This window comes from Acinonyx jubatus, chromosome B2, assembly GCF_027475565.1.
Source record: "Acinonyx jubatus isolate Ajub_Pintada_27869175 chromosome B2, VMU_Ajub_asm_v1.0, whole genome shotgun sequence".
NCBI lineage: Eukaryota > Metazoa > Chordata > Mammalia > Carnivora > Felidae > Acinonyx > Acinonyx jubatus.
In genome coordinates, this window is record NC_069385.1 from 61,609,517 (window position 1) to 61,631,760 (window position 22,244).

Below are 22,244 nucleotides of genomic sequence, written 5' to 3' on the forward strand. Positions count from 1 at the left end.
TATGATGCAATACATTTTTTTCTAGGCTCTATTTGATTATAACACTGAGTTCTATACCTGGGTGTCTGGTGTTCACCTGACTTGATCCTATCTAATAACTTAAAACAGAGGCAGCACTGCTTTTAATTGAAATATTAAAGCATAATTTATTGAAATATATCAGCATATTATTGTTGTTTTTGTTGTTTTTCTCTTTAACATGTCAAACTGACTTTGGGTGTATTTTTACCACTCACCACTGTTCAGGGATCATTTCCCTGCTCTAGTTTCTTCACTGGATTTTTTCCTAACATGCCCTGACTCACAAGTATACCATGGCTGGCACACAGTAAGGAGCAGGAGATATCAAGAACCTTAGTACAGTCTATTAATTTTTTCTGTTTGTGTTATATTAAATTGATGGGATGGTCACTGGTAACTTTTAGATGAGTTTATGTCATTTTTATAAGGAATATTGGAAAATGCAGATGAATATTTTAAGTGAAAATCTTACCTTTAGCCCTAAGTCCCTACATTTCATGTTTGCAGTTAAACATGGGCCTTTCTCTCATTTTCTTTCCAGCTTGTCTACATGTAGCCTGTGTTGTACAGCAGAAAGATGCCAGACAGTGGTTTGCTGAACTTTCTGTGGATATGGAGAAGGTAGTCTTTAAAATTCCCTTAATTGAATATAAGCTTGAACATTTTAAAGTTAATGTGATATTTACTTAACATGAGTCTAAAATCGTATGCTGTCCACCAGGCTAAGATGATTTTTGGTAAAAATATTAAGAAACATGTTTGGTGAGAAGAATTGATATTGACTGTTATATTTGTCTTTTGGGTTTACACTTAAACAGAATGGTAAACTTTTGGTTTTCTTAGTTGCAAAGCTACCCCTCATTTCTAGGATCATTGTAAAAGCTACCTGGAGACCGCTAAATACCACTGTAAACTTTTGTAACACAGCCTGCCTCCTGACAAAGTGGGTTTTGCCCTTTTTTTCTACCTTTTCTGCTGCAATGTTGATAGCATTAGATCAATCCAAGTGAGGTCTACTCAGATGAGAAAGAAAGGGCTAATTGGGAAATGGATACAATGGATTTTGTAGCTGCCAGTTTTTGAGCACCTTAACTCATATGTAATTAACGGAGAAACAAAACGATGACTTTGGTGCACCACCTCCCACCGAATTGTTTGAAACAATTGGTGTTACAGGAATGTACTCTGTAGTGGCATACTCTATCATGATTTAGACCTCTGTTCCAGTTTCCTGTTTTGTTTTGGTTTAAGATATTAGCAGATAGAAGGAAACCAACTGCAGAGATGGATAAGGATGGACAAGATATGCATATTAAAAGATGAGAGGGTTGAAGGAGAAGCCTACAGAGCAGTGCGGTAAAAATACTGCTTTCACATTTATCAGGATTGTCTAATCTAACCCGAATACTTAAGGACAGAGATTCTGTCTTCACTGTTTCCTCAGGATGTGTGTTCTTTACATAGTACATGTTGCTTGATACTGCTACTGAGAACTTTTCAATATTTCCTTCTAGATTTTGGAAATAATCAGGGTTATTTTGAAACTGTATGAGCAGTGGAAGAATTTTGATGAGAGAAAAGAGATGGCAACTATTCTTAGTAAGATGCCGAAACCAAAACCTCCTCCAAACAGGTACTTTATAGACTTTAATTATGGATTTCATTTCATTATGTATTTCATACACATTTTCATATTTTTCCATAGATTATGTTGTATTGTTTTCATGAAATTTCTTCCAAAACTTCATGATACATATAACTTTTTTTCAATCTGACTTGATTGACAGTGTCTCATTTAAAAAAATATATTAATCTGATCCTCTGTTAACTTCCTAATGCAATGGCAGGTCTCTTACAGGTATCCCTCAACATATTGCTATATACTGCACATAAATTCAAGCAGAACTAGTTCATCTGAAATTCAGGAATAAAGAATTCTGTAGTATCCCATGTCATTTCAACTCTGCCTTTCCCCCTCACCCTCCACTATTGGCTATTACCCTGTTTCATAAATTTCCATAGTGACCTGATATTGTAAAGATAAATAAAGAATTTTGGCTTTTGAGGGACTTGAAGAACTGTGGCATATAGTACCATAATTTTACTAAATATGAATCACTTGTACTAAGAGTTTTTTTTCTTTTTTTTTTGGTTGGTGTTTTTTATGGGATCTATTCATTTAATTCAGTGGTTCTCAGCTCTCAGATCATTGAGAGTAGGAAAAAAGGTGAAGGGAAATAAAGCAATGCTACCCATCTTAATCATTTATCAAGAAAAATAAGTTATAGAATGTATCAAGATAGTTTTGTAGATCTGATAAGTTAATGTTACCCTTTGGAAAAAATTAACTTACGCAAGGAGCTGTTTAAGGCATTCATTCAAACAGCTACCTTTGGATGCATTTTTTGCAGAAATTCCCTGAGTGATTCTCCACTAGTGGCAGGGCCTGAAGCTGCAAGATGATGATGGACAAGATAAGGCAATAATCCTATTGCCACAGTTACTGGTATTTTTCAGTTTTAGTTATTTTTAAGTATTCAGCATTTTCCAGGAAATTGCCATTTTTATTTTCTGACTCATAAATAAAAGTTTGCTGTATTTACATGTGATTTTATTACGCCTTTGGACAGTCATTTTTTCAGAAGAACACTTCTTGATTTTCATATTTGGTAGGAATAAGATTTTATATATAAGATTTAATTTTACAGGAAATTTGTTCAGAAAAAGCTCTAATCTCTATGTTGAGTGATACCTGTAATGACAGTGAAATCCCATACCCTTATTTAAATGTTTTGAATGTATGTGGACGCTAACTTCCAGAATACTTGTAATGTGTGAGGGCACCAAGTTATGGAAGAATAAAAACATAAAACCAAATGTTAGTCTTCTGTATTTTAATTTTGCAATCTGTGTCAGACAATCAGGAGTGTCTTTGTTTTGTAGAGTTTTACCATAGAGTAACTAACTTTAAAAATTAGTTGGCTTATCAGGGTGTTGAAAATGAGTCTTTTAATTGGTATAAAATCTCTTTCTTCCCCACTTGAACAGTGAAGGAGAGCAGGGTCCAAATGGAAGTCAGAACTCTAGCTACAGCCAATCTTAAAACATTCCGAAGAATTCCGTAGTGGACCAGTTGGAAATAAACCATTGGACAGATTTCAGTTATGTCTTCAATGGAACACAAATGAAAATGAATAGCTTGTTTCTGTCAAGCATATTGGGAAGTGATTTTATTTTTGCAAAATAAGTTTTACCTTACCTGATTTGATTCTAGTACATAATTGATTGAAATCTCTTGATTATAAAAGTTTGGAAAGGTTCTAAGGGGACCTACAGACAGACATACATAGACATTTCAAAATTAATAACTTTTGATTAGTATAATTTTTCTTAATTTGGATAATAGAAATTATAGCTTTTTATTAAGCCAGGAAACATTAAGCATAATTTGTCTAAAATTCTCTTTGGTCATTGAAGGACCAAAAAAAGACATAAAAAGTCAAATATATGAGGGTTTTTTTCCCTCCTTAAGTTAAACTTTAAAACTGTATTTAAGGAATCAAATCTTACAAAATCCTGGAAGATTTTGGTAACGATATTGATAATTTCAGGGAAATTAATCAAGTACCTATTGATTTAAAAGTGTATTTTATTCGTAGTTTTAGTATCTTGCCATGGAAGATACTAGCCCAGCCTAGCAGAAAAGTGCAATATGTATAGCATACTTTGACATTTTAAAAGTTATATTAATTCCATAACCATTTTGAAATGCTGGGCAAACTTAAAAAAAAAAAATCCTACATGACCTTATTTGCATTTGATTCACCGTTAATCAGGCATTTTGAAAGTTAATTGGATAAAACACCATGATATGGTTGAAATTTGGTAACATTTTAATGTTAATTTTTACTCTACTGTGAAAAGTTTTTATATGACATACACTCCCTAGTTTATTTTTGTGTCTTAGTGTGGATTTACAAATTTACTACAGGTATCCTGAGCCAGGAACACAATCAGGTTTCAGGCCAGTTTGATACTGGCCATTCTTAATTCTCATGAGTGTAGGACTTGGACAAATTGTTATGTCAGTGGGACTGTGCTGTCTGTGGAACTTAATCATTTTCTTCAGATTTGAAGGAGAGTGATGAAATTTGAAGTCATAGGATGTTGATGTACAATTTAAGGATTAAGTTTTTTTATAAATCAATTGTGAACAATGGATTATTAAATTAAGTGTTGACTTCCTAGTATGAAACTTCAAGAATAAAAGTAATGTTCTCCAGTTTATGACTAATGTCTTGAATTTATCATTTTGAATCTGCCTATGTTTTCCGAGTGTCCTTCTTCCTTTAGACGAGTTTTAAAGTCTTCTATAGTTTGTCAAGTGGGTAATTCAAATGGCTCTTAGACTGTAGAGTTTTGCTTCCTTGTGGAGAGGATCAGATAAGTTGGGGTAAAGTGGTAAAGTGGTACTGTAAAGTCAGTACCAATGATAAACGTAGGTCTTACGGGCTTACGGGCAGAATAAGAAATAAGGAAAAATGCTCTCCTCAGGTCTGAAGGAATTAAGGTTGGGTTTGAGTTGGAAGAGCGTAGTGATTATATATCACAACCACTGACTTAACCTTAAGTTTTTTTTTAAGCCTACCTATATTCTTTTAAAATTTTTATTTTGAAAGTTAGTACATATGACTTGTTTTGTTTTCACCCTCTTATTATAGAAAATTTAAAGCAACATATACAAGAGTAAATAAAATTCTGTAATGAACCTCCATGTATTTATTACCCAGTTTCCATAATGACCAGTTCATGGCCAATTTCATTTCACCTAAATTTGCGTCAACTTCCCACAACATGCATATTATTTTGAAGCAAATGCAAGATACCATATTTCCTCTATAATTATTTCAGTGTGTATTCCTAAAGATAATGGCTCTTAGAAAAAAATTTTATACCTAGAGAATTAGTTAAAATAATATTGTACTACCAAATATTCATTGTTCATATTTTCACTTACAAATACCATGAAAAATAAATAATTCTGGTCAGGATCAGCACCAGACATTGCAACTGATTGATAGATCCTTTAAGTCTTTTAAAATTCATGGATTCCTCTTGTCTTATTTTTTAAATTCCCCTTTTTGGTTTGGTTATCTACTGAGGGTTTCCCACCATATGGATCTTACTAAATGTATCTTTGAAGTGCCATTTAACATGCTCCTTTTTCTGTATTTTCTATAAATTGGTAGTTGAATGTAAAGGCTTGATCAAGTTCAAAAAAATTTTTTTTCAAGAGGGTAGACTACTGTTAAAGGTGTCTTCCACAGACAGCATATCATGGCTGGTTGTTGCTTTCTGTGACTTATCACCTACTGATGATAAGTTGTTAAAAAAAAAGAGCTGTAGACTGCACTGTCCAGTGTGACAGCCACTAGGTACATGTGGCTGTTGAACACTGAATATGTGGCTAGTCAGAACTGAGATGTGCTGTAAATGTAAAAATACATGTTAGATTCAATACATAATACAAAAGAATGTAAAATATCTAACATTTTAAATGACAGGACCAAATAAAACACGATTAAAATTAAATTCACCTCTTTTTAAAATGTAAGACAATTCAGAATCACATAATGGCTTTAATTCTGTTGGACTGTGCACTGTAAGACAAGGGAAATGTTAAGACTCCTGACCCATTCTCCCTACTGCTTGAGCATTCCTGCCCCCCAGAGCAACTTTTAGTTATTTCTTTGCTGTTGTGTTAACTTCCACATTTACAAGTAACAAGCTTATAGCTTTTATTGGGCACTTAGGTGACAAGAATGTTCTTGGGTTTCTACATGATGAAGTCATTTAATTCTCAGAACAATTATTGTAGAGATGAGAAATGTCACAGGTCAAGAGTGACAAGAGCTTGGATTAGGTTCTAATTATTTTATTTTTAATTTTAAAAATGTTTATTTATTTTGAGAGAGAGAGAGAGAGAGAGAGAGAGAGAGAGAATCCCAAGTAGCCCCCACACTGTTAGTGCAGAGCCTGATGCAGGGCTCAAATTCACGAGCTGAAAGCAAGAGTTGGATGCTTAACCAACTGAGCTACCCAAGCACCCCAGATTAGGTTCTCTCTCTCTCTCTCTTTTTTTTTTTTGAGAGAGAGAGAGCATACACAATTGGGGAAGGGGCAGAGGGGTGGGGAGCAGAGGATCCAAAGTGGGCTTTGTGCTGACAGCAGAGAGCCCAATGTGGGGCTCGAACCTGTGAACCATGAGATCATGACTTAAGCCAAAGTCTGGTGCTTAACCTACTGAGCCACCCAGGTGCCCCAGGTTCTAATTCTTAAAACCTGGGTAGCTGCCCAACGCCCCCCCCCCCCCATGTTCTTAATTACCTTACTGCTTCCTATGTTTACCCTCCAGCTTTTTATTTTGATTTTTTTCCCAATAGTAAAATTATCTATTAACTTCCTAACTTTCCTATGGAAAATGAAGATTTCACTTTCTCACACACCTCCCTCTATTCTCTTGCTTCCACTTCCTCACCAACCTGGTTCTACATTAAGACTTCTACTCCCATTGTCTTCCCAATTGTGTAATTTTTGTTAAATTCATACTCAGTGTATATCAAGTATATATGTATAATGTGTTCTGTAGTGTACTATGGTTACATTTCTTTTAGAATATTTTTGGCTTTCTGAAAGGTTAGTAATGCCTTCGTTGTAATTTGCTCAATTTACTTTGTACATTTTATTAATTTGTCACCAGAATCATTTATAATTCATTTACTCCCTAAGTCACTCATAGGGAGACATTCTTCCCTGAGTCCTTTATCTTTGTTTAGGTATCCAAGATATGAGGAATACACTTCTTTTTCTTTGCCTTTGTTTTAATGTTGTTTTTTTTTGTCATTTTTATTAATCCTCGTCAGCTGTGTCTAATCTGTTAAGCCCATCTACTGGGTTTTTAATTTCAGTTATTCTTAAATTCTAGAATTTGTTTGATACTTTTTTGTAGTTTCCAACTACTTATTACTTCCATTAATAATTTTTGTCATCTAAGTTATTGAAAATACAAAGCATAGGTATTTTAAAGTCTGGGGGCAGGGGGTGCCCAGGTGGCTCAGTCGGTTAAGCATCTGACTTCGGCTCAGGTCATGATTTCACAGTTCATGGGTTCGAGCCCCACGTGGGGCCCTGGGCTGACAGCTCAGAGCCTGGAGTCTACTTCAGATTCTGTGTCTGCCTCTCCTCTGCTCTCTCTCTCTCTCAAAAATAACATTGAAAACAATATAAAGTCTGTCTGAAAATGCCAACATGTCAATTATATGTAGATTTGTTTTAAATTTTTTTTATTTTTCAATTGTGAGGTCCTATTTACTGCCATTTCTTTAGTAAAAGGCGAAAGATTTATGTGATCTGAAGAGAAACCAGAGTATTATTTACTGCCATTTCTAATAAATGTTATAGAATTCCGAACATTGAATATAAAGAAATGTAGAGAATATTTATGGCTCTGGCTCAGGGGTCTATAAACTATGTTTCATGGGCCAAATCTCACCTGCCATCTAGTTTTGTCTGGCCGTTGAGCTAAGAATGTTTGCCATATTTTTAAATGGTTGAAAATAATGAAAAGAAGAATATTTGGCAACACGTGAAATAGAAAATTTGAGCCCAAGTGGCCATAGTTTTGTTAGGATACAGCCACACTCATTCCTTTATGTGTTGTCTGTGGTTGCTTTGTGCTACAGTAGCAGAGTTGAATAGTTGCAACAAAGACCTTATGGCCCACAAACCTAAAAAATTCATTACTGCCAACCCTTTGCTCTAGCTAGCTAATGATGTCTTTCTCTAAGAGGGGATTTACTTCTGGTAGGCTCCTAAGATCACCTTAATTCATTCAGTGGTTTAGTGGATTCGAAGCTGGTCTTACATTTTTATGAGGGTTGGACAATTTCTGGTTCACCTTTACTCCTAAGGTATAGTTTCCCAGGGGTTCCAACTAAACATCTGGTGTATTTACCCAGGGTCTATACCCAGGTTCTTATTCCTGGATGGGCCCAGTAGTTCAACCGCAGTTTCCCTTCTCCCCGAGAGATTCTCTCTCTCTTCAAATCTTCCCACCTTCATATGTTTGTCCTAGTAATATTTGTTTATATAGATCAATAAATAAGATTTGTTTAAAGGCATGAAGGAACTACTAAAGCAGTGAGGCTTTGAAGAGCTATACTCCAGGGAAAAGGAAAGCTATAGAGGATGAACCAATATTGGAACGTGCCTGTGTGTGTGTTTATTTTCCACCTCTTCTAGTTCCTGCTAGAAATAGACTGACATTATCAGAAATAGAAGTTCGAGGTGGTCACATCATTCCTACCCCAGATTTTCCAATGGCTTAATAATATCAAACCAAGTCCTTATAGTTGCTTCCTAGGCCTTACATGACCTCAATGACTACATAAATGAGACTGAACATATTTGGGTCTGAAGAGGCACAGATGGAAGAAAGCACAAAGTTGTTTTACCACTAGTGCACTAACAAACATAGGAGTTGACATTCCAAAGGCATATATTCATGCTAGTAACAGTTATTTACATTTAAATTTTTTTCATATTTTCATTATTTTTAATTGAGATATAATTACAGAAAATGTATGTTTTCAAGTGTTCAATGAGTTTTGATAAATGTATTACTCTATGTACCAACACTTCAATCAAGATACAAATCGTTTCCATCACCCTAGAAATTTCCCTCCTTGCTTTTTCCAGTTAATCTTCCCTCTACAGAAGCAATTGCTATGATTTCTATTTTTATAGGTCATATTAATTAATTTAAGTTGCAAGTTATATTGCTACCATACTGGTTACAACATTGCCGTAAGTCTTTGGGGGGTGTTAATGTATTTCAGTATTCATATTTCACCTACTTTTCTAGAGCTCAGATTCTTGGTGTTTTAAGACAAAGTCTGTTTGTTTGTTTTTACTTTTATAGATCTCTGCTAGAAATCAAACATCTTCAGAGAAGAATCGCATCTATTTTATTATCTTTTTAGCATTTGGAATATTTAGCATAGGGTCTCAACCAAGAAAAGGTGTTCAAGAAATGCTTACTAGCTGCTTTATATTATTCAATATTCAGTAACTATTCATCATGAGTGAAAGGTTTATCTATCAGAAATTTTGTATATCATATTAAGACAATTTTATGAATTTTCTAAAATGGGAAAATTTACAAACTAAAATATGTTATAATCATAAAAAAAAACCTGTCTAGCTCATAGACTTTTTAATGAATAGAAGCCATGCTAACACAAATGGTCCTACATTATGATTAAGTACTACAAGTAACTTGGGCTTTGAGAGTACTATTGTACTATAGTAAACTAAAGTAGTTCACTAAACTATTTACAAATTAATTTCTAGGATACCAGGGGCACCTGGGTGGCTCAGTCAGTTAAGCGTCTGACTTCAGCTCAGGTCATGATCTCACAGCTCGTGGGTTTGAGCCCTACGTCAGGCTCTGTGCTGACAGCTCAGAGCCTGGAGCCTGCTTCTGATTCTGTGTCTCCCTCTCTCTCTGCAACCCCGCCCCCTGCTCATGCTCTGGTTTCTCTCCCTCTCTCATAAATAAACTTTTTTTTTTTTTTTTTTTTTAGAATCCAACCCTTCTATTTCTATGGCAAGTTACATACATTATTTCAATCCTCAAGGAAATAGGCAAGGCATTCTCAATTTACAGTTTACAGTTAAGAAAAAGATTCAACACAGAATTGACTTACACAAAATCCCCTTCCCATTAACCAGTGATGCCAGGACTCGATTATTATTTTGTTCATTCTACTATCCTGTGCTGCATGTACAAAAGGAAAGAGCCAGCTTGTATTCCAGAATTCAATTTCCTTTTTTCTTTTCTGAAAATTCATAAGTCACCCATTCCTTCCATCCTCCAGCATAATGTTGAACACTGAAAACACATAGCAAAGTTAATGCTGTAAACATTTTCTCCTGCTTTATAAACACAAAGTCGATAGGAACTTTAGAGATTTAGAGATACAAGGACTACTCTAGACTTTAAAACTATTTAAAAGACTTCTGAGTAGGATGAAAATGCAGAGGCTCTTAGTCACTATCCTGCTACTACTAACACAGTGATTATAAAAATTTTTTCAGTAGACCAGTAAAAACGTCATACATATGAAACATCGCAATACACATTCTTGAATACATTTTTATACTCCATCTATGTACCTGTTAAAGCCCAGAGATACTGCTGTGTCCACAGCCTTCTTGCTTCTCACTCCGGCTAAACAAGAAAACACTAGGCTGTCAGATTTGGATGGTTTTACTTCATTGTACTTCTCTTTGAAGTCTTTTGGGTTCATCTGTAGAGCTTCACCTACCTCATCCACTGGAAGAAAATGTTAAGAATTTCAGTTAAATTTCAGATACAGTAAATTACCGAATCTATATATACTTTTGTAATGAATCAACTTACATGGTATCAACAGGTCACTTACATGGTATATTGACAGACCCGGGAATTTTCCCATACTCAACAATTTCCCATCTCTCTCTAACATCAATTAACGTAATTTGTCTGGAATTCAAGAGACTTTTAAGTTCCTTGTAAGTGATATCTTTGAAAACAGCAGTACAAAAATTGTGGCAGCTTCCTTTTATTGACTTCAAACCTGGAAAGAATAAAATAATTTAGGCACCTTCAAAGTAACGTTGCTATTAATACCTGGAAAGCAGTTCAAAGGAAAATTTCCCCCTGGTTCCAGTCAGCTAACGATGGTTGATGTTTCTCCTTCGCTGAATTTTGCGTTCAGTGTATTTTGCACACAGCCTGATGGAGCCACAGGATGTAGCCATACCCTCTTGCCCTCCATGCTTAATGGCTGGCCTTGTGCCAGCTCCACATTCTACTCTCTCCAAGCCCTTAATTAGGTAGAGCTTGTAAATACACATTCAGCATTTGGTAACAGAAGTGTGCAAATAGTTTGTAAGTCAACCATAATCCAAAAATACAATGTGAAGAAAAATTTAATTTCCCCTTACAAGTGAAAATAACAAGCCATATGTTAGATGTGGGGACGTTACATTTGAAATTACACTTGTAAGTACTTAAAGGCACTGTTTCTGTTAAATAATTGATAGGGTGTCTGGCTGGCTCAGAAAAGCACGTGACTCTTGTTCAAGCCCCATGTTGGGTGTAAAGATTACTTAAATAAAAACAAAAAATAATTGGTAACATAATATGGTACTGAGTAATAACTCATAAAATAAATCTATGGGTCCATAGTGATATAAGTATATAATTGAATAAATAATTGGGGAGAAGGGATTATTTCAATTGATAAATGTAGAATGAATGACAGAGAAAGTCACCATTAGGTTAACACCCCAGTAATTATTTCAGCAAGAGGCATTGATAGATGCTAGAGTTAGGGGGTGAAAGTATGAGAAACAGGATAGTATCTCCTCCAGGAGATACTAATTACAAAAGGAGACACCTAAAAGATGCCACTTTAACCAATTATTCAAAGATCATTAGTGATAAATATCGACAGCATGCAGTGTCTAAGGTTGCTCGAAGAACAGCACAACATCACTTCCTTAGTATTTTTGCCAAAAATGCACACCCTGAATCAAATCAGAAGACCATCTCAGACAAATTCAATCTACAAAGTAACTAGTACTCTTAAAAAGTATCAAAGTTATGAAAACAAAGAGTGGGGGAACTGTCAGCCAACTGAAGCCAACTGAAGCCAACTAAGGAGTCATGACAATGTAATACAATGTAGAATTCTGGATTGGATCTGGACTACAAAAGGCATCGGTGGGGAAACTGGTGAAATTTAAAATTTATTTATTTTGAGAGAGTGAGAGAGAGAATGTGAGTTGAGAGGGGCAGAGGGAGAATCCAAGTAGGCTCTGCACTATCAGCATGGAGCCCAGTGTGGGGCTCAAACCCACAAACTGTTAGTTTTTTACCTGAGTCAAAATCAAGAGTTGGACTGAGCCATCCAGGTGCCCCAAAACTGGTGAAATAAGGTCTGTGGATTAGTTAATAGTATTATGTCAGTATTCCTTTCCTGATTTCAATAATCGTATCACGTAAAATGCTTACATTAGGGGAAGTTGAAGAATGAAGGGAACTCTGTTTTACTTTTGCAACTTTTCTATAGTTCCAAACTGGTTTTTTTTAAACATGAAAGAAAACCCAAAAGATTTTTTCAATAAATAAAAACAAAATTTTAATAATCATTTTACACAACAAAATGACCACTTATAAGAAAGGTAAATAATGATGCTTCAAATGTTGTTTTAAACATTGAATATATTATAAAGATATATAAATTACATATTTTATTATTTATTTTTGAGAGAGAGAGAGAGAGAGAGAGAGAATGATTGTGAGCAGGGGAGGGGCAGAGAGAGGAGGAGACACAAAATTCAAAGCAGGCTCCAGGCTCTGAGCTGTCAGCACAGAGCCCAACAAACCGTGAGATCATGACCTGAGCCGAAGTCAGATGCTTAACCGACTGAGCTACGCAGGTGCCCCAAAATTGGTTTCAATAGTATACACTGGCATAGGAAAAGGTTTAAAGGTCTAAGTCTTGAAGGAGACATACAGTATACCATCTGTAAGAATTCAGTATTTGGTAACAGTGATATTTCAGATTAACGGGGAAATTTTATTCAATAAATACGTACAGCAACTAGCTAGACATCAGGAAGGAATTTTAAGCAGGCTATTCCCTTATTTCTTATATGTAAATTTAAATTTCAACCTAAAAAGTAATATCTTAGAAGTACTAATAGAAACACATTATATACATATGATTTATACTATAGTTCGATATATGATATACAAAACACAATGAATAGAAGATCTGAACATTCTTTCAGAGAAAGCATACAGATGGCCAACAGACACATGAAAAGATGCTCAACGTCATTAATCATCAGGGAAATGCAAATTGAAACCATAATGAGATATCACCTCACTCCTGTTAGAATGGCTATTATCAAAAAGACAAGAAATAAGTGTTGGAGAGGATGTGGAGAAAAGGGAACCCTTGTGCACTGTTGGTGGGAATGTCAATTGGAAAAGAGTATGGACTTTCCTCAGAAAAATAAAAAATAGAGCTACTATATGATCCAGCAATTCCACTTCTGGGTATTTATCTGAAGAAAATGAAGATGCTACCTTGTAAAGATATCTGCACCCCATGTTCACTACAGCATTATTTCCAACAGCCAAACTATAGAAATAACCTAAGTGTCCACTGATGGATAAATGAATAAAGAAACTGTGGCGTGCGCGCGCGCACACACACACACACACACACACACACACACACACACACACACAGGAATATTATTCAGCCATAGAAAAGAATGAACTCTTGCCATTTGAGACAACATGGATGGACCTTGAGGATACACACTAAGACAGTGAAAGATAAACAAATACCATGTGATCTCATACGTGGAAACAAAAAACCCTCAAAACCCAAGCTCATAGATACAGAGAACAGATTGGTGGTCGCCTGAGGCAGGGAATGGTGGGGGGGGGGGGGTGCGGTGGAGAGAGAAATGGGTGCAGGTAAAAAAGGTAAACATTTAAAAAATTATTTTTTAAATTAAAAAATAAGAATTCTCATCTTAATAGGGAAAAGGGAGAGGGAATGTAGGCCTCTTAGGGGGAAGTAAATGATTTTTAGGGAAGATGAATGGACCCTTAGAAGAATAGATTGGAGGTAAGACAGTTTGTGATAATGCTTGCCTGGGTGTGCTGTTGAGTTCTAGTCTCCTTTCCTGTGATGAGTCAATCTTCCCTGGTTGATGAAACTCCTGGGGAGAGGACTTACGACAATTGAGTTCCTTTTGAAGCATCTGTCTAAAGACAAGTAAGGGGAGTTCAGAGAAAGCCTCTCTCTGCATCTGCTGTTTTTCAAACGCTTACAGCTCAAAAAAAAAAAAAAAAAATCAACCTGCCAACCCAAATTTCAGTTTGAAATATGATGCCCTAAAAATATTTAAAATCACATCATATTACACTATACCAATTGAGGATCTAGTAAAATTCAGAATGGTCTAATTCATACTGTATACATGTTTAGAAGTTAGTTTTTATAATACAATTGTCAGGTCTTTTTAGTAAGGAGAAACCTATAGGAATGAGTTTTTTTTTTTTTCCAAATAAAAAGCTTAAGAAATTTAGTTATTTCTTTACATCTCTAAATTCTAGAATTATTCATTAAATTATTTAATTTCAATTAGCTTAATGTGATTTAATTATATGGTTAAAGAAATTATATATAGGAGTGCCTGGGTGGCTCAACTGGTTAAGTGTCCGACTTCGGCTCAGGTCATGATCTCTCAGTTTGCGAGTTTGAGCCCTGTGTTGGGCTGTCTGTGCTGACAGCTCAGAGCCTGGAGCCTGCTTCAGATTCTGTGTCTCCCTCTCTCTCTGCCTCTCTCCCACTCACACTCTGTCTCTCAAAAATAAACATTAAAAAAAAATTTTTAATAAAATAAAGAAATTATACATAGAAAAAATATACATAGGGGCATCTGGGTGGCTCATTCGGTTAAGTGGTCAGCTCAGGTCATGATCTCACAGTTTCATGAGTTCAGCCCCACATCGGGCTCTGCACTAACAGAGTGGAGCCCGCTTGGGGACTCTCTCTTCTCTCTACCTCTTTCTCTGCCTCCCCCCCCCCCACCCCGGCCGCTCTGCTGTCTCTCTCAAAATAAATAAACTTTAATAAATAAACATTTAAAAAAAAGAAATCATATCCATGATTTGGGTTCTAAATTTATAAATTCATAATTTTTTTCATAAATTTACCTTTTTTTCTATGTTATAGTGTAGCATGGTTGTGTACTATATGTTATACTTTAAAATAATAAATTTCACTTAGAAAGAGTCTACCACTGGGGCACCTAGGTGGCTCAGTTGGTTAAGTATCTGACTTTGGCTCAGATCGTGATCTTTCTGTATGTGGGTTTGAGCCCTGCATCGGGCTCTGTGCTGACAGCTCAGAGCCTGGAGTCTGCTTTGGATTCTGTGTCTCCCTCTCTCTCTGCCTCTTCCCTGCTTGTGCTCTGTCTCTCTCTTAAAACTAAACAAACATTTAAAAAAACAAAAACAAAGAAAGAAAAGAAACAGTCTACCACTGGGGCGCCTGGCTGCTTAGTCAGTTAAGTGTCTGGCTCTTCATTTCAGCTCAGGTCATGATCTCATAGTTTGTGGGATTGAGCCCTAAATCAGGCTCTGTGTGGACAGTACTTGGGATTCTCTCCCTACTTCTCTCTCTCTCTTTCTCTCTCTGTATCCCCCACCCCTGCCAAAAAAAAAAAAAAAAAGTCTACGATTACCCCTTACTTTCTAATTAAGTTTGGCAGTCTTTTTATAATTCCAAATAAATAAAGTTTTGATGTGAAAAATATAACTATTTGAAACATAAAAGGGGAACCTAGGTGGCTCAGTTGGTTAAGCATCTGACTCAATCTTGGCTCAGGCCACGATCTCCCATCATGGTTCATGGGTTCAAGCAAAGAGCCTGCTTGGGACTCTGTCTCTCCCTCTCTCTGCCCCTCCCCCATTTGTTCTCTCTAATAAATAAATAAACTTAAAAAAAAGAAGGAAACATAAGAGCTTTTGCTTAATAATGATAAGAATCATGATAATAGCAATTCATTCTTGCCACAGCCATAAAATAAATTCCCTAGTTCACCTATATTCTTCTGGATCTTGACACCTTAGAAAACCAATGTCAATATCTGTTGAATATTGACAATTTTTTCTAGGGACTGTGCAATGGACAATACAGACAACATGCAACCAAGAAAGAAATGATGATTGTTACTTCAGAGAGAAAACATTAGGAAGAACATCTGGTGTGCTTCCTTTTCAAATAGGTATTTGGATTTAGTGTGAACATTTTATAACTTCTAATGTAATCACTTTAATAAATATTTTCAGTTTTTTGAACCACTCACAGCAAAATGCTGAAAGCAAGTGAACAACCATCCTAGTGAGTAAAATGGTACAATGGAAATTTCTGGTAAGGCAATGCATTTTATTTCATGAAGTGATTTTAACAGGAAAAGGGAACACCCTAGGTACTGACTTTCAGCTTCTTAAAGTACTTGTCTTTTCAACCTTTTACTCCTCTATCACAGTACTTCCCCCTTAAATAGGCCAGCGAGCCAAGTCCTCTCAGCTGTCACCTTCCTCAAACTCCCTCCTTATTTAAGACATCTGCTGCTGGCAGCTGATTCGTATTAACTAGGGCACCTCCGTGTTTTCTGTTGTTCTTTGTAGCCCAAGGACTAGGATACCAAGTAAAGGCGTTTATGCAACCTGGCTATTACCAGGAAAGCTACTTAGAATCTTCCAGAGGTCAGCACCCTGGGAATAGATAGGGCAAGACTGCGTAGGTGAAAGTTCACTCACTTTGTGCCACCACAAAGGTGTGTTAGCCCAGTACTCAGTGGCAGTACACATGACTTAGTAGGTCCCATTTGGGATCCTGCTTCAAACCTGAGTCTAAACAGAAGCAAAAAGGAAGAAAAGAACAATAAAACCAGCAGAATAATACTGGAGGGGATGGCTTCAGAGAATAAAGGTAGCCAGCAAGTTTTTGATCTCATGGAAATGTAGGAGACAAAAGTCATTTTCAGTGTAATGGGGGTCACTGATTAAGTGACAAGCACTCATATTAGCAGCCTCAAATCACTAAGAAGACAAGGATTGACAGCATTCTCTTGGGAAAGTCTTGGTTGAAAGATTAGAAACACGGGACACCTGGGTGGCTCAGTTGGTTAAGCATCCCACTTTTGATTTTGGCTCAGGTCACGATCTCAGAATTCGTGGGACAGAGCCCCGTCAGTGCAGAGCCTCTCCCTCTCTCTCAAAATAAATAAACATTAAACAACAACAACAACAAAAAAAAAGGAAGGAAGATTAGAAACACATCCTGAAATCGGAAGAAACCTAAATGTTCATTCAGGAAATGGTTAAATTATGAAGCCTATCATGCAGCACTTACAAGGAAACGGTGACTTAGATGTCCATACTGTTAAATGAAAAAGCTTCCCCCTTTGACATCTGTATACATATAACATACTTGTGTTTTATAAATGTCCAGAAAAGCATCTGGAAGAAAATACTAAACTATTCCTGGGGAGTGAGATTGCAGAAAGAGGAGTTCTGGGACATAAATTAAAAAAGAGCAACACCTGTGTATTACATATGTAGTATTTTTAGGTGTACATTTATGTAGGCTTACAGGAAAGTAAGTGTTTAGAAGGATGTGTACCAAGCCTCACTTGTAGAGGAGAATGGAATATGGGAGGGTGCACAAAGAAGAACTTACATGGTGCTGTGTCTGTTTGAAAACAATGAGAATATAATTATGTATTACTACAATTTTAGACGAAAAGGCACCTTTTCTGTAACACCTTCTCCAACTCGGGTAGAATCATTGCTTTTGCCGTTGCAGTCTCACCGGGTTGTATATGGTGTTTACTTGTGTCTGTCTCTCCACAAAATGAAGTGAACTGAAGAGGCGATATCCCCCGCAGGAGGCCTGCCTTAGTAGGTGCTCAATAAATAAAACATTTGCATAGAAAAGCACATTTTAAGCTACTGAGGACATACCAACAGTTAAAGTGGAATAACTGGGAGGGAGAACTGGGGACACAGGGTTATGCCACAGTCTCCGTAGCTGTGTCCACAAATAAAAGTTTGTGCTTAAGGACAGGAAGTTGGCTTTGAGGAGTACACCCAACACCTCCATAACCACCTTCGTTTCTCCGGCTTGTTCTGTCCTGGTGGTACCTTAATGGCTCTAACGCGTTCTAATTCAAGCAATGGGCGCGGCTTCTAGTGGGTAACAAGTGTAACTCGCAAAGCTGGGCTCGTGGTTAGTTTGTCTGGGGCAGAAGCGGGCCTCGCTCGCTCCTCTGAGCCGCGCACTGACCTTCATTGCTCAAACACCAGTATCTTTCAAAACGCCTCCCCACGCAAGCTTCCTGGAGTAACGCTGACCTCCCTCCCTGCGTCCCCCAAGAGCAGCCCCAGACCCAAGTAGCCCGGAATCTGAAGGAACGAGAACTAGCAGGGGGTGCTTCCTTCAAGAAGCGAGCACCCCCACCAATGCCATTCCTCCCCCCGGGCCCGAGGTTAGGCGCTGTCCCTTTCCCCATGGACCACAGAGCTCACCCCAGAGCACAGACTGCGCCGACCCGAGGATCGCACGGCGTGCACTCCCGAGCAGCGGCCCCGGCAGCACCATCTCCCGCTCGCGCCCACCGGGCCCCTGATCACTTCCTCCTCCGGCTTCTCCCCCACTGGTCCTCCCGGCGACCGCGCCGGGCTCTTGAGCGCCCCCCTCCGCCAGGCGCTGGCCGAGCCGAGGAGATCCACGGGAAGTGATCGCTGAGGGAACCGGGCCCTAACTCAAGAAACTGAGAGCTGGGCTTTTTTTTGTTTGTTTTGATGATTATTTTTTACTTTTTTATTTTTTAAACCTTTTTAAAATGTTTATTTATTTTTGAGAGAGAGAGAGAGCAACTGTGAGCAGAGGAGGGGCAGAGAGAGAGAGAGAGAGAGAGAGAGAGAGGGAGACACAGAATCCCAAGCGGGTTCCAGGCTCTAAGCTGTCAGCACAGAGCTCACCCAAGCCGTGAGATCATGACCTGAGCCCAAGTCGGAGGTTTAACCGACTGAGCCACCCAGGCGTCCCTTGATTATTATTTTTTTAAAGGAGAGACAACGTTTAAAAGTGGAAAGTAGAAAATACATCAAAGATAAAATTTAAAGATTTAAAGTAAAAATTTCCAACTTACTTTATATCCGGATTCTTGCAGATTAATTTAAAGTAAACTACATGGATGCCTTCCTAGGAATTGCTCTTAAATCCAATAGCCGGTTCAACTGATGTCAATATTAAGATAATCGCATGCTGTCATCTTTCCTCTACAACTTTGATATTTGTATTTGACGATAGCTTTGCCAGAGGTAGGTCCAACTAATATGTAATATGTGTTTTCAGTTGCCACTGTAACGAATTACCACAAATTTACCGGCTTCAAACAATATAAATTTGTGTACAGTTCTGTATGTCAGTACTCTTACTTGGCTAAAACTGAGGTCCACAAACCTGTGTTGCTCCCAAAGGCTCTTGGGGAGAATTTCTTTTCTTGCCTTTTTCATCCACTAGAAGCTGCATGCATTCCTGGGCTAGTGGTGCCCTTCCCCATCTTCAAAGCCAGCTGGTTAGCATCTTCAAATCTCTAACTCTGACTCTGCTTGTGTTGTCACATCCACTACTCTTCCTCTTACCCTTTTTTAAAAGACGTTTGTGATGATTTTGGGGCTACTCACATGATCCAGGATAATTTCCCTATCTCAAGATCCTCAATTTAATCACATTGCAAAGTCCTCTTGCCCTGTGAGGTAACATGATCACAGGTTCTAGGAACTAGAACACCTTTGGGGGCAGGGGGTGTTATGCATCTTCCCACATAGAATTTATCATCACTGTGTTTAAAAAATTTTTTTAACATTTATTCATTTTTGAGAGAGAGAGGGTGAGCAGGGGAGGGGCAGAGAGAGAAGGAGACACAGAATCTGAAGCAGGTTACAGGCTCCGAGCTGTCAGCACAGAGCTGGATGTGGGGCTCAAACTCATGAACTGTGAGATGATGATCGGAGCCAAAGTCAGACGCTTAACCTACTGAGCCACCCAGGGGCCCCTATTATGACCGTGTTTTTAAATTTATTGTCAACTTGGTTCATTACCTCATTTTTAATTTATTCTCAATTTGGTTCCCAAACATAATGAAAGCTATACTTAACTGCAAATTAATTTACAATGGAAAATTAAAAAATTAATTTCTAAATAGTATTACTAAAGTATCTAAGAATAATTTCATTAAGCACTTTAAAATTATTCAGTTTCCATAATTTAATAATTAATAAAAGCACTTCAAATTTCTACACCAGTGCCATCACATACAATTATGTTTTTCCAAATTATTTGGAGTTTAGACATAGTTTCTATATAATCTATATTGTGGATTAACTTTGAACTAAGATGTCATTATATATCATAGATTCACCCACTCCCCATGACATTCCTAAGCTGTCCTGAATACTTCATAAACCAAAGGTATTGTGAACACAGGTATGGAAACAATGAAACAATGAAACAATGTACTTGGTTTCAATAAATCACATCCAATTTGATTTATGCTTTTGCAAGAGCACATATTACTAAACAATTCTTTTTCCAATGTTTATGACTAATTATTTGAGAAATATTTTTCTGCAGGATTTTTTTTTTCTGAAAAGATGAATAGCTCCTCCAATACCAGCACAGTGCCAAATTTAGTTTATTTAAGAGTTCTTATAGCAAAAAGTCTTGTCAAAAGAGTCTTGATCATTATTCCTTGGACAAGTGTCCAAGCTCTTCTTTCAGAGTTAGGAAGGCTTAAAGTGGGATGAAAGGGAGAAAAAAATAGTTGGTTCTGCTGAGTTGATATGAATCATTAATTCTCAACTCATTTTATTTCTTGGCATAATGCAAGTGAAAGGCATTTGGAAAGGAGGGGATTTCCCCCATTTCTTTCTAAGTCCACATCAAGCCTCCACATATTTGACAAATCAAATGAAGAATTAGGAAATGTATTGTTTTTCATGCAACTTTTTTTGGAAAGAGTTTCTATCAAAACTTAAAATGAGTATCTGTTGACTCAGCATTTCCACTGCTAACAGTTTACTGGAGATATTTGCACAAGTAGGCAAAGATAAAGGTACATTAACAGGAATCTGGGGATAAAATGACACATCCATTCACAGGAGTTGTTAGCAAGTAGTCAAAAGAATGAGGCTAATGTGGGGTTATGCCCAAGACATACTGTCAAGTGAAAAAAATCAAGTTGTAAAATAGAACATAGACTGTTAGAAATCAAGATAGCTTTGGAATTTTGTCATTTCTGAGAAAAATTACATAGTGTTTGCATAATTCTTAAATTTCTTGTTCTAATTCAGTCCCCCCCTTTTAAACTGTAAATTGGATTCCAGTATATGATACATTTTTAAAAATCCCATTTACTGCAGTGTGATATGGAAATTAGATTTGCTCAAGTTTGCATATCTTTTTTCCCTCCATGTTCTATTTATTTATTTATTTTTTTTAACGTTTATTTATTTTTGAGACAGAGAAAGACACAGCATGAACGGGGGAGGGGCAGAGAGAGAGGGAAACACAGGATCGGAAGCAGGCTCCAGGCTCTGAGCCATCAGCCCAGAGCCCGACGCGGGGCTCGAACTCGCGGACCACGAGATCTTGACCTGAGCCGAAGTCGGAAGGCTTAACCGACTGAGCCACCCAGGCGCCCCTCTCCATGTTCTGTTTTAAATATGAAGTTAAAATAAATAAAAATGTTTGAGTGTAGACAATTTTGACTTCACAATTACACCACAATACGACCTATTCTTACTTGAGGAATATTTTTTTTCTCTAAAGCAAATATTCCCTAAAGAATATTTTTTCCCCTATTCCAAAACATGATTATGTATCCCTATACCTAGCACAGTAACCGGCAGATTTATAGTTATATTTGTTGAATGAGAGGTTTCCATACATACAATGTAAAACATCTAGTAACTTTCCTTGCCAAGTTCTTTACATAGAAATAATGCTATTTCGTAAGAAATGAATGAGAGTTTTTAAGGGAAAATCAAAAAATTTTCGGCTTATCTCTGGTATCTTTTGACACTTAATCCAAGGTTCTATCCCTAAGGCCACACCTGTCTCCTGGCTGAAGAGTTGTGGGAGATTACAAAACTTGTAGAGCTTACCCATAACTAGTGTTGATGTTTGCATTATCATTCGGACAAAATATTTTCAAACCAACTACTTTTAACTAAACAGATGCAACGTCCAGACCACTTTAACGGATAATCGAGCTTCGAAGAAGTATAGGTGTAGGTCAAGAAAATTTCTGTGTAGTAAGTAACGACAGGTAAGCCAAAAATAATGAAAAAATGCAAGGTAACATATGACAAATGTTAGATGTGACTTTATCGTACAGAAGAGGGTGATGGAGGGAAGTCGGAGGTTATCCCGTTAGGCCCTCAGCAACAAGTGGGACCTAAGTCCCCGACTCGGGGAAGGCCTGAGGGGCGCACTCCCGGACACTCGGGA

At 37.2% G+C, this 22,244-nt stretch overlaps 2 protein-coding genes across 4 annotated transcripts in view; one reads left to right on the forward strand and one right to left on the reverse strand.

Annotated features, from left to right (window-relative positions):
* CCNC (cyclin C) overlaps positions 1–4,303 on the forward strand; it is a 29,039-nt gene extending 24,736 nt beyond the window's left edge. For 2 of the 3 annotated variants that reach the window (XM_027057203.2, XM_053222436.1), the window contains 3 exons: positions 563–642; positions 1,536–1,654; positions 3,070–4,303. In XM_027057203.2, the coding sequence (XP_026913004.1) occupies positions 563–642; positions 1,536–1,654; positions 3,070–3,124 (254 nt within the window). In that variant the 3' untranslated portion in view covers positions 3,125–4,303. Of the gene's footprint in view, positions 1–562; positions 643–1,535; positions 1,655–2,432; positions 2,899–3,069 lie in introns of those variants that run through there. The other variant, XM_027057205.2, reaches the window with a different exon arrangement.
* A 1,698-nt stretch (positions 4,304–6,001) lies between these two features.
* Positions 6,002–21,902, reverse strand: TSTD3 (thiosulfate sulfurtransferase like domain containing 3). The gene is made up of 5 exons (XM_027056369.2): positions 21,899–21,902; positions 18,254–18,469; positions 10,527–10,700; positions 10,258–10,417; positions 6,002–9,973 (listed from the first exon to the last, which is right to left on the reverse strand). The coding sequence occupies exons 1-5, from the start codon at positions 21,900–21,902 to the stop codon at positions 9,901–9,903; spliced, it is 627 nt and encodes a 208-aa protein (XP_026912170.1). The 3' UTR covers positions 6,002–9,900.
* Positions 21,903–22,244: the final 342 nt, after the last annotated feature.